General features: G+C 43.8%; 1 protein-coding gene across 2 annotated transcripts; it reads left to right on the top strand.

Moving 5' to 3' along the window:
* Positions 1 to 5846: 5846 nt before the first annotated feature.
* Positions 5847 to 12310, top strand: LOC127294300 (putative HVA22-like protein g). Of its 2 annotated transcripts, none has more exons than XM_051324084.2 (6): positions 5847 to 6092; positions 6201 to 6299; positions 9357 to 9401; positions 9502 to 9565; positions 9702 to 9908; positions 11944 to 12310. In XM_051324084.2, the coding sequence occupies exons 1-6, from the start codon at positions 6061 to 6063 to the stop codon at positions 12136 to 12138; spliced, it is 642 nt and encodes a 213-aa protein (XP_051180044.1). In that variant the 5' UTR covers positions 5847 to 6060; the 3' UTR covers positions 12139 to 12310. The 2 variants fall into 2 exon arrangements, with proteins under 2 accessions (XP_051180044.1, XP_051180043.1); XM_051324083.2 differs by having other exon boundaries at positions 11941 to 12310.
* Positions 12311 to 12332: the final 22 nt, after the last annotated feature.

The raw sequence follows: 12332 nt of genomic DNA, 5'->3' as shown, positions 1-12332 counted from the left end.
GGAACGTTTCAAAGAATGGAGGTAACAACCTTCCATCTCAAAAATACTTCGCACATGCATGGCCGACTTGCGATGGTTCCTAAGGAAAACAAAGGAAACTCGACTTGAATTCACGGCGACAACTTTCAGAAAAAGCATGTGAACCAGAGAAGGTCACTACCAACATCCAGAACACATACTTCATGATAACACAAAGATTGTTCTTAAAAGTTTCCAACATTAGTGCCACTTGTCCAATATGAACCTCTTTAAACATGGAGAGAATAAGGATGTCATCGATGGGCTCAACAACAAACTTATCAAGATACTCCAATGAGGGACTCATATTCTATATGGACACAACAGAAATATTGGTCAGACTAAAGGACATGAAGGCATACTCAAACGAGACATCATGGGTATAAACATCATCAAGATAGTCCTTGGAACTGAATTTGATTTGACGGTAGCCCAAACTCAAATCAAATATGGGGAAGATAGCATATCCATCGAGGAGATACTTTCCGACTTCAACACAAACAACACTAGACATCCCTTTATGAAGGAAGAAAGTTAGGTAGAGCTTTTGTCTTTCAACTCTCCAAGTTGTTGTTTAAGCTCAACCAACTAGTCCAGGGTTATCCAGCACAACTCTTGGAGAAGGAGTAGTTCAACGAACCAACGTACTCATGAACTCGACAACACGGTCATGTAACAACATGGTAATACTTCTAGAAAGACCGCTAGAATATCACGAACCACTGGTATATCACTGAGTTCGAGAGGGGAACTTGCTTTACAAAGCAAACGATATGGTCTTGAGAGCCTCACCATAAACCTAACTCTTTGACCGACGATGTGCCTGAATAAATGGACTTGGCAACACGATCAAACTTCGCTTAATAGTTGGTGAACCAACCATACTAAGAACGACACAAATGTCCTTGGATTTCGAAGCAATGAGAATTGCTAAGAATCTCAGATGGCCATATCAATACGCAAACCTCAACATTCCCAAGCACAGACATCTCGGAGGAAGGGCGAGTAAAGATATGTAAGAGCATCACTTCATCAATAAGGCCATGAGACTCAGCACGAACTCATGATATAAAAGAGGGTGATACTCTATGGTAGAACAGAACAGAAGCTAACGAGGCCTCTTAATCTGCGGATTACAAGACTTTGACCAAGTCTTTGAAATGGACAAGGTACTGGAGTTTGTTTCTCCTGACATACCGAAGTGGATGGTCTTTACTAACCACCAGAGTAATATGCATTGGAAAACACCAATGCACATTTACAACTTGACTGCTAACTAGCTGACAAAGGTCGGAAAGCAACTGGAGAGGAGGAACACGATCAAGACCAGAATTTCTGAGATGTAGATGCACAAGATAACACTTCTGTGAAACTCATGTTGAAAAAGGAGGTGTTCACAAAGAGCACTCTTGTCGTGATCCATTTGTTTCGATGAAAGAACCTCTGCGATAGCAACTGTAAGGAAAAGATCTTTATTGCCGCAATTCAACACGACAATAACCACAAGCTTGATGGATAGCTTGATTTGAATTTAGCCACCCTGAGGTAGTGTTTGAACATTAACACCAGTGTTCAATGGCATGGATCTTGGGTTAAAGGCCAGCTTCATGTACTAAGATTCATTAGAATCCAGCATAATCAGGGACCTTCGGTTCAAGTCCAAGGGTTAAAACCCGAGAAAGGAGTAACTGCTAGATGAGTGACACAAAAGACACTTCGAGGTGGTAGTCACGATGTACCATCTAAAAGCAATGCATAGCTTCTGAAGTACCCAAGAAAATAGAAAGGAGGCATTCAAGGTGAAAGGAAACCTCGAAGCCTAGAACAGAATGATGTGGAACCCACAAAATGAAGAGATCATGATGGAAAGAAATCTCTCTATTAGAACAAAACAAGGAGGATGCACAGGACACACTCGACTCTAGAGAACTCTGCACTAGGTCAACTGGTTTAGGAACGACATGCCTTCGAGGCACCTAAGTTTGAAAGACTAGAAACGATAGGAAAATTTTCAAATCAACACAAGGTAATGCACCTTAGAATTAGAGCGATACCAGATAAGGAGTAAAAAGAAGCCTAATCAGATTTTCGCAAATACTTTTAGTTTTCAAATAGTTTTCACAAACACTAGACTCAACATCGACCAGTAGAAAGGGTTTCCTACAGGCAGTCCTGCTCTGATACCAAAACCTGTGGCACCCCCGGGATCAAGGTTAGACAAATACCAGATCTTCATCTGACATAAGCCTAACCTAGAGCTTGAGAGACTACAGTGAGAGAATCGGTAACACAACAGTGACTCTACAACTCAAAAAGGTAATACAAGCTCATAACTGAGCGAAGAACCAAATCATTACAAGCAGAGGTCACTGACCTGGCATACGTCAATCAACAGAAACGAAGTTATGCTATTAGACATAGCAAGCTAGCAAAAGGCCTAAGAGGCTAGGAGCATAACGGCGACGTCCCAGCCCATAGATTCCAGGCTGCCACCTGGGAACCCCAAGCTACTCGTCGATGTCGACTAGAAACCACCATATGTTGGAGCGACTTCTTCTGAAACAAAAGCATGCAAAGCTGAGTACAGGGACTCAGCAAGACTTAGTACAACCTTTTAGCAAAGCGGGTATGCGGGCTTTCTGTGGAGCTTCTTTTGCGTAAAGCCAGTTTTCCTTTGTAAGACAAGAGAGATAAGAAAGTCGACTACTCAGAACCTTTAAAAGGGGATAAGAGAGCGATATCTCGATCTCTATTGATCATCATATTGTAGCCACCAATCTTCATCATCTCGAACCACTATCCTCGGATCACCCCCTCAACACCCGGAGGAGGTATCCGTAGACACACATTGTTTGCCAAGTTTTACGATCAGGTTAAAGTTGTCTATGATCACAGAATCCATTCCCAAGTCGTCCGTAACCGTGGACACGTCTTTTCGAAAAGATTCATAACCCTGCAGGGGTGCACAACTTTACCCACACGTACCAACCGGCTATTAATGCCAAATTATTAGCTCTCTTCCTTGGAAAGTCGGCCGAGGGTGGTTGACCACGACCTTTACCTTGCTGTTGCCGAGACCATGAGTCACGCGCTAAGGATTGTTCCGCCGTAACGGGTCAAGTCCCGAAGTCGGTCCTTAACGATGTGTGCCGAGGTGGGTTTCCCCAGAGGCCGCAACCCCGAGCCACCACGACCACGCTTACCTGCCTGTTATGTACCTTTAACCCCAAGCAAAATGCAATGCATATGACCAGATAACGCGCAAACTATGTGACTCATGGAATCTACTAGGCAAGTTAGTGAGTCGAGAGGGTACCATAATAGGGCCTCGTGTGGTTGTACGCTCGGTCTTGGTTCAAGAGGCGAGAACTCGGTTCCTAGGGTCGGCAGAAACGAAACAACCCACCACATCCCAATGTGGCCTGTCGTCTGAGCCTTTAATCATGTTTAACAACATCTCTACACTTACCACGTCAACCTGTCATGCTAGATTCATTTCATTGTAAGACTCCAGTCCGAAGACCGGAGTAGCAGCGTAACAAACTAAGCATGGCTAAGCATAAAGATATAAAGGCTCTAGCGATGCACACATGCCAAACCTAGTTATGCTAGAAGCAGTGGATCAGGGTATTTGAGGCTACAAGGGTGGAACATGCAATAGATAGGGTAACTCTACCTATCGATAAAAGACAGTTGAATCGTATGCAATATGTAAGAACCAGAGTAAAAGCATTTCGAAATCATATATGAACCAGGCTAGGGCTTGCCTTTGTCCCTGACAAAGAGATATGGAATCTTCGGAGATCTTGTGCTTGACTTGTTCGTCGATGGACAAGTATTGATCTGCGTCGTTGTCGGACTTCATCGTCTCGAACTCGTGCACTATCGATCGCGAAGAAGCAAACACTAGAAAGAGAGAAATAACAATAAACACATGGCATCGATGCAATGCGCATACAAAGATGGTGATATGACATGTTAAAGGTATGGAAACTAACCCTAATACATCATTCTCAAATTAAATGGAATTTGAATGCATAAAACATTGCATTTCGATGACTTCCATAAAGTGGTGTTTCGTTATTCTAACAACATTGTTAATTGAAGTTGTTTAACTATGTATGATGTAGTAACTAAAAGGTAGATCTCATTTTTTTAAAGATTTTGATATATTATACCTATTTTTTATTTAAAATGAATAAATTATGAATTTTACAACATTTATTCAAATTCTAAAAGTCTGATATGCCGGACCCACTGTCAGTGTTTTATTTATTTCCTAAATATTTACGAAATGATTAAATGTCTGACAGACGGACCCCACCTGTCATGGATTTATTATTTACAGAAAATAATAAAACAAAATAAAAGAAAAGCCACCTGGCAACCGGGTCCCACCGGAGTCAACCGCCGGTGGTTGACCACGGCGGACCGGCACCGGCGAGGAGCAGAGCAGACGCTCCAGGGCTCGCCTGGTTGCGCCGCTTAGCACGTTGGAACCGCGCGGACACAGGCGACCACCTGGTGGTGGCGCCGCCACTTATTGGCCGTCGGAGCAGCACCGGCGACGAGGCCGAGCGGAGCCCGACGGTGGCGCTCGACGCGATGGCGACACAGGGCAGCACGGAGAGGGAGGAGGGGCTCAGGAGAACCGAAAGCTCACCAGCTACGCGATGGTGGGCTCAAACGAGGCAGAGGCGGCCGTACGGTGATGCCATGGTCGTCGGAGACGGTGGCCGGCCGCGGGGAAGACGAGGGCGGCGGGGGCGATTTCGGGGCTCCCCGGTCGATTCCTTCGACGGGGAGGTCGAGGACGACAAGGCGGAGCCGATGGCGGTCGCGGCTGGGCGCGGGGGTGGCCAGAGAGACGACGATGAGCGGTGGCCAGCCGGTTAGGGTTTGGTCGCGCGCTCACAGAGAACAGGAAGAGAGGCGCGCGAGGGAGAGAGGGAGAGGATAGGGAGAGGGGCAGGGCGTCGTGGCGGCCTTATCCCCTCCCAGGGGCGGCGAACGGCGGCGCGCATCGTGGCCAGGATGGACGGCCGGAGCGGCGGCACGCAGCAGCGTGCGTGTCTGCCGACGAAGACAAAGGGGAAATTTTAGAAAACCCCCTAGGCTTTGGGGATTTCTCTGAAATTTTAAAACAGGGCTAAAACAACTCTAAATTTTGGTGTTTTGAATTCTTTTAAAGATCCAAAACCTCTCTGAAACTTTAGGTAAAATAGCCCTTCTAATTATAGGGTCCAACTATTTGGTTTGAAACATTTTACGAGGATTTTAAACAGAGGGAAGTTTGCACACATTTGGGTTTCCACATTGATTTATTTGCAAATTTTTCTTAATGCATTTTAAATGATGCTCATGATGCACAAACAACTTCTAATTAGTGTTTAGCAAAACAGGGATGTTACATAAACTAATTAAACGAAGCATGTACAACCTGTGAATGCAGTAGTTGCTCTCGGCAGGCCCTGGCTAGCGGTGCGGGTGCATGAGGAACACGGAGTTCCCGCATTGCCGGAATTTATGCGGGGATGTTGAATGAAAACCGGGTTTTCTTTTACAGAATGAAACCGTTGAACAACTATAAGAAAACTGACAGACTGCTTCAGAGTCGCTGACCAAGACAAGATACCGCGACCGTCCTCTCCTCGGACCCACCATATCACTGACACACAAGTGCAGGGAAGCTAACGTCGGTGCAGAGCAAACACGAGTCTGTCTGGGTGGATATACCGGTAACACTACAAGGCACGTCACGGGCCCACCTGCAGTGGACTAACTCATCATCAAACTCAAAGCGGCACAACTCGTCGCAGAGTCGCAGTCGCAGTCGCAGTCGCGTCTCCTGCTCCTCGCCTCCGCTTCCAAGTTCGCTCTCCCGTCCCGTCTCCCCCAAGCAACAACCGCTCACTCTTCCAAGCAAATCTCCCAGCCATTCCGAGACGCAGCGGCGATTTCGATCAACTGTCTCGGCGGCGAGGTCGACGCGCGCCGCCGTCACAACCCGCGCGCGTCCAGTCTCCAGTCCGGTCCGGCGAGATGCTGGGGGAGCTCCTCTCCAGGATCCTGCTGTAAGTCGTCCCCTGCTCTGTATCATCGCTCTCTACCCGTACGTGCTGGCTCGTTAGCAGTGCGGCTCGACCGTGGCTCACCGGAGTCGCCATTGATGACGCGCGCAGGCTGCTGTTCGGCTACGCCATGCCGGCGTTCGAGTGCTTCAAGACGGTGGAGGCGCGCCCCAACGACGCCCACATGCTCCGCTTCTGGTGCCAATACTGGTACGTACGACACAACTCCTCTCCGTATATTCGGTCAACCACCTTACTGCTAACTAGCACCAGCAACGCCACGAGAAACTGTTTTACCTGCTTCACCTGCTTCTGTTTCTACCATTGACTCAGTGAAATGAATCCATCCAACTGTTTTTTTTCTATTCAAAAAACAAAAGAGATCAGGATGTAGCGTGTGATGCAAAACTTGAATGGATTGCATTGCTTTTATTTTTTTCCCTCTCCCTTCTTCTTTACGTGATACCATGCATCATGGTAACTTTAGTGCTAGTCCCTTTGCCCTTTTCATTCATAACATGGCATTTTCTATGTGTATCTCGGCAAAGGTTCATGTGCTGCGATATAATGCCAACTTTTCTTCTTTTTTCTGTATCGCTTTGATTCTGTTTAGATAATAAGATGCAGTTTTAGGTGGGTGTTTGGTGTCTAATTGTACTTTCCGCTGATGATTCAGACAACCTATTGCCCGGCAAATTATTAGCAGCTGTTTTGGAGGTACATTATTGATCACACTAGGCTCACCTCTTGTGTGCTACTTGGCATTTTGGCCTTATAAATCTGTTTCTGTCTAGTCCAGTGCTCTTTTGAATTTGAGCCCCTGTACCTAACAAGGTGCTGGCGTCCACAATTTGACAATACTATATCACTGCCCTGGATTAGATCAGATGCTGCATGCCTGAATATTCAGACGTGATTTTGTTAAGCTTACTATGCAGCCATAAAAACTGCGCGCCAAACTTATTTTACAACGTATCGAGTAAAAGTAGCTGCGACAGTTTTGGTTAGACAGACTGGTGACGAAATTATCTTAATCCACCGCAATGCATAAAACAGCAATAGCTCTGCTTCAAATTATAAGACGTTTTGGAAGCCCATCAAAACATCGAATGATGGTTGAAATATTTTTCAAATGGGGTCAAAATTAACTTGTAATGAAATGATGAACGGGCATGGTTAGGGTGGAGATGAAGCACCGACAGTTCAGTGACAAGATAGAAGTACCACAATTCATGTAGATATTGTATCAGTCGGTTCTGATTATAAGATGTTCTAGCTTTTTCTGAATCGTACTCCCTCCGGTCCTATTTAATTGACTCAGATTTAGTACAAAGTTGTGCTAAATTCGAGTCAATTAAAAGAGACCAGAGGGAGTATGTAGCTAGACACATTTCAGTGACTGTTCGTTCGATGTAGTTCACACTGGAATATTTTAAAAAAATTATAATTTGGAACAGAGAGGGGGTAGTTTGTAATAGCTACAGATTTATAATGTGTTGTCGAACCATTACAAGTTCTTTCTGCATGTTGCTTTTATTTCACATTGAAATTATGTTTTGTCCGAATTACTCCAAGGGAATGCTTCTAGCATCATATTTTATCCTCCGAGAAAAATTCACAAAACCATAACAATCGGGGATAGGTTCATGAAACCACAATCAAAGATTTTTTGTTGTTGTACAACTACAACTTTTGGGGTAAGTTATATCAAATAATCGAAATGATGTGATTTAGTGCATATATTTGATAGCATTTCCGACACCCTGATTCCTCTTTTGGTCCTTGTGACAAAGTTGGCTAGTTTCCCTCACGTTTTTCCTACGGACAAGACCGGACATCAAACAAACTGTTTGGAATTCATATTTTATAATTTTTGGCCAAAAACACATCAAAAATCATTTTTACAAAAAGTATGAAAGTTTTGCAGCAATTCAAAGTACATGTAGCGAGTAAGCTAGAAACTTTTGGGCCCACTTTGTCAATCAGGTTTGCATTTTTGGCATTTTTGTAACCTTTGGCCAAATTCTTTTTCAAAACACCATGTTTTAAAAAGATGAAAAAAATCTAGTAATTCAAGTTACATGTAATGAATATATTTTTTATGTCATTCTGCATAGAAGGTTTGAAGTTTGTGTATCTTTTGACCAAAAATTGAAAGTATTCAACAAAACTTGAAAATGGAACAAACTGGTGATTTTGCCAAATTTTTAATATGTTTTGCATTTTTTAACTAATTTTAGATGGAAACTTTAAAAGTGAAAACTTCAAAATAGTTTTGTTTAAGTACGGTTTGGTCCTCACCCAAAAAAGGAGAGAAACCAGGCACCTTTGCCACAAGTGGGAACAAACTGTCGGAAATGCTGTCAAATGGAGTAAATTATGAGATTTCATTTCTTTGAATATTTTTTACCTCTTTCTGCATACAGGTTTAGACTTTGTGTATCTTTTGACCAAAATTTGAAAGTTTTCAACCAACCTTGAAGAATTACGTTAGATAAATTCAAATTCAGTAAAGGAACAAACTGCTGATTTGCCAATTTTTTAATATGTTTTGAATTTTTTAACTAATTTTCGGAATTAACTTTAAAAGTGAAAAGTTCGAAATAGTTTGGTTTAAGTATGGTTTGGTCCTCACCTAAAAAAAGGAGAGAAACCGGGCACCTTTGCCACATGGACATAACTAGTGGGAACAAACTGTCAGAAATGCTGTCAAATGGAGTTATGAGATTTCGTTTCTTTGAAACAACTTACTGCAAAAGTTCTGATTTTCTGAAAAATATTCCTTCGGTTGTTGTTTGGTGAAACCTTTTGTCTGATAGTTGTGTTTTTGTTAAATTCGCTCTTATTCTATTGTCGGGACTTGAGCATGGCTAAACCTTGAACTCATAAATGATCAAAGAAGACACGGAAGTTCAGTTGAACTTCTATTTGTTGCCAGTTTACTTGTTTAAAGAATTAACCAGGAGACTAATTCCATGATAGTAAGAACATGTAAAGCACAATACCTAACTTATATTGACTGTCACAGTATATTCAGCAAAATATGCAACAAAGGTTCCTTGTAGTAGCAAGTGTTACAGTTGCTCAAAATATGTATGTTCTAATACGTATTTTCTCAGCTTGTTGGCCTTTTATTTAAGTGCATTGTTATACACTTGAAACTGTCCAGCATTTATGTTCTTAAGCCTGTCAGCACTAGGCACTTCTTGTGCTAGAGCTCAAATGCTTGTTGCCTTCCTAACAGTTGAGTTGGTGCATACATTTCAGGATCATAGTGGCCATGGTGATAGCCGTCGAGAGCTTCATCTCATGGTTAGTTAAATCAACTCCATTTTTTTACGAGGTCTTTTCCCGTTCTGTTTCGAAGTTCCCTTTTCATTTATGCGTGCATGCTATAATTTGTCCATACCAGGATGCCAATGTATGGAGAAATCAAGCTTGCTTTCTTTGTTTACTTGTGGTACCCCAAGACAAAGGTGAGAAACTAATTACATCTGTTCCTCAACGTTTGCCCAAGAAAACTAAAAAAACAGAAACAAGCAAAAGCAATTGGATTATCTAGCTTCTTATACGGGTCCACCAATTGTTTCTTGAGATCTCTTGTTTCTTCAGGGCAGCGACATTGTGTATGACACCTTCCTCCGGCCTATGGTGATGCAGTACGAGCCAAACATCGAGCAAAGGTTGATGCATCTGAGAGCTAGATCCGGGCATCTGCTCTCGTTCTACATGAAGAACTTCGCTGACAAAGGGACGACCTTCTTCATGGATGTTCTGCGATATGTCGTCTCTGACGAACCCCAAGCATCAATTTCAGAGGTAACTACGTACATATGTGTGTTTCTCTGCCAAAATTTCATACGAATGCTAACTATGAAGCATTCATATCTTCCATGGTATAGAAAGGATAGTTCACAGTAGTGCGATCCGCGTATTTGGGGATGTGCTTCGACTTGTAGGCAGTATTGGAATCGTGGAACTACTTTTCATTCCTCGTTAGTCGTTCTGCTCCTCTTCAACTGCCGCAGCCAGAAACCATGTATCAAGAACGCCTCCACCACTCCATATCTGATGAAATTCCAGCTGCCGTCAAACAAAATTGTGAGGCAATTAAAGAGCTTTGCCCTTTCTGCCAAATCGAGCCCTCACAGTCACAGCTCCTACTCTCGAGCTGCACCCACTTTCGCAAATAGACAGGGGCAGTTGTCCGTGCATTGCAGTCAGGCAGTCCCAACTGCCAAGGCTAGCATGCATCCTCTGCCTCGAGAAAAATCGATGTCTGAAGGCTGAAGAGGACACGAAAACTTGCAGCGTGCATCAGTTTATGCAGAGACTAGATTAATCTAGTGTCCGAATATTCTGAAGACTAGATGTACTAAGACATTTTTTTTCCAAACGATCCACCAAGGATCAAATTTTCATTATCAGGGGAGATAACGAAAATACACCAGTGTTCACGAACAACAAAACAAAAGCGGAGGATCGCCGCCTAATGCTAGCGTTTTAGGGAATATTACAGGACCAAACAAACAGTTTTAAAAGGCTAACAATCTTCAGCCAAAGGGGAAGATGTTACTCAAAAGAAACAACTATAAGCATAACTCCCAGAACAATCAGGCAGCAGCATCATCATTTGCATCTTCTCCAGTTCTATCCTCCAAACGCAGAAGATCGCCACGACCATCGTTTCCAGAAGATCTTACTCCAGCCACCTCAGCCAGGCGCAAAAGCCCGTCTGCACCAGCACGAAGATCTGAAACATCTTGTTCTCCATGTAAACCTGCCCAATAATTCATAAAAACAGCAGCGTAGCTGGTTAGATCAAAGGGAGAGCTAATCATCTTTTGCTCAAAGCAGGCTTTATTCCTAGTTTTCCAGATAGCCCAGCAGATAGCTGCTAAACCAGCTATCTGGGTGTTGCGGCTGACAGAAGCAAATTGGGGAAACCACCAAAAGAATTGTGAGAAACTCCCAGGTCGAGTGGGAGATTTAACAGTAGTAGCCACTGCACTCCAGACAAATTTGGCTGCAGAACAGCCAAAAAAGAGATGAGAGATGGTTTCTTGCTCATTGCAAAACTGGCAGTTGGGATTCCCAGACCAATTGCGTTTGAGGAGGTTGTCCTTGGTAGCTATTGCATTATGCCAAATTAACCAGAGCCAAATTTTGATTTTGAGAGGAATTTTGCTCTTCCACAGATGCTTAAAGGATCTGTCTCTACCATTCCCACATATCTGTTTGTACACGGATTTCACAGTAAAACAGCCGTTTTTTGACCATTTCCATCTAGGATAATCATTTTCCTGAGTCAAATTTATTTGATTCATCAGCTGAAGTAACCCAGCCTCCTGAATAATGAGATCAGGAGTCAACCATCTTCTATAAGAGAATCTCCATCCCATAGCAGCAGCTCCAGCCACAGTAATATTTTGTTCATTACAAATATCAAACAACACAGGGAACATACTAAGACATAAAAAAAGTGCGAAAATATAGGGAAAATGACACCCAAACTCGGTGCGTAGTTTCGCAATCTGCGGGGCTAGTCTTGCACACATCATCCATCTTCAGCTAAGGACCTATCTGGCCCAAGCACATCCACCTCCCTGATCGTTGTCAGCTCTCACTACTTTGGTTCAAACCTGGCCCAAACAGACAGTGACGGGCAACAGCGGAAGTCATCGTCGTGCGCACGTTCCGCCGGAGCGTCAAGCTTTGAGGATAGGCTCGCGCCCCGCCAACCAAATGGGCATGTGCACGAATCTTGACGTGGTAGATGCAACGCACTAGGGACAGTATCTTTATTTGCCAACGATCAACTCTCTGATATCTTCAACTTTTGCATGTGCAGCAGAGGAACAAGAAGTCGTCCGGGGGTACAGGGTGGAGCCCCTTCGCCACCAAACGCCGGCCGCCGTCGCCTCCGCCACAGGAGTCCATCTTCGGTGGTGGCCCCGTCGACCTCGACGCTGCAGCCGTGGCCCAAGTTATACGCTCTTCGTTGGCCGGCGCCAAGCCGCCCCGGCGACAGTACAGTGGCAAGTATTGACGATCCGGGAGCAGTAGTTGCTTTCAGTTTTAGGGGATGATCGTGTACATAGATTGGATCAAACATCAAAGGAAGGCACAAGAAAAGCAGAGTACATAGCAAATCATATCCAATGTGAAGTATAAACCTATGTGACTGTATGAGGATGATAGAAATTTCATCCTTTTCTTTACTTGCATCAGTTTCTAGTTCAT

The sequence above is a fragment of the Lolium perenne genome, chromosome 4 (assembly GCF_019359855.2).
Source record: "Lolium perenne isolate Kyuss_39 chromosome 4, Kyuss_2.0, whole genome shotgun sequence".
In the NCBI taxonomy this organism is placed as follows: domain Eukaryota; kingdom Viridiplantae; phylum Streptophyta; class Magnoliopsida; order Poales; family Poaceae; genus Lolium; species Lolium perenne.
This window is presented reverse-complemented; position numbering and strand designations above follow the sequence as displayed.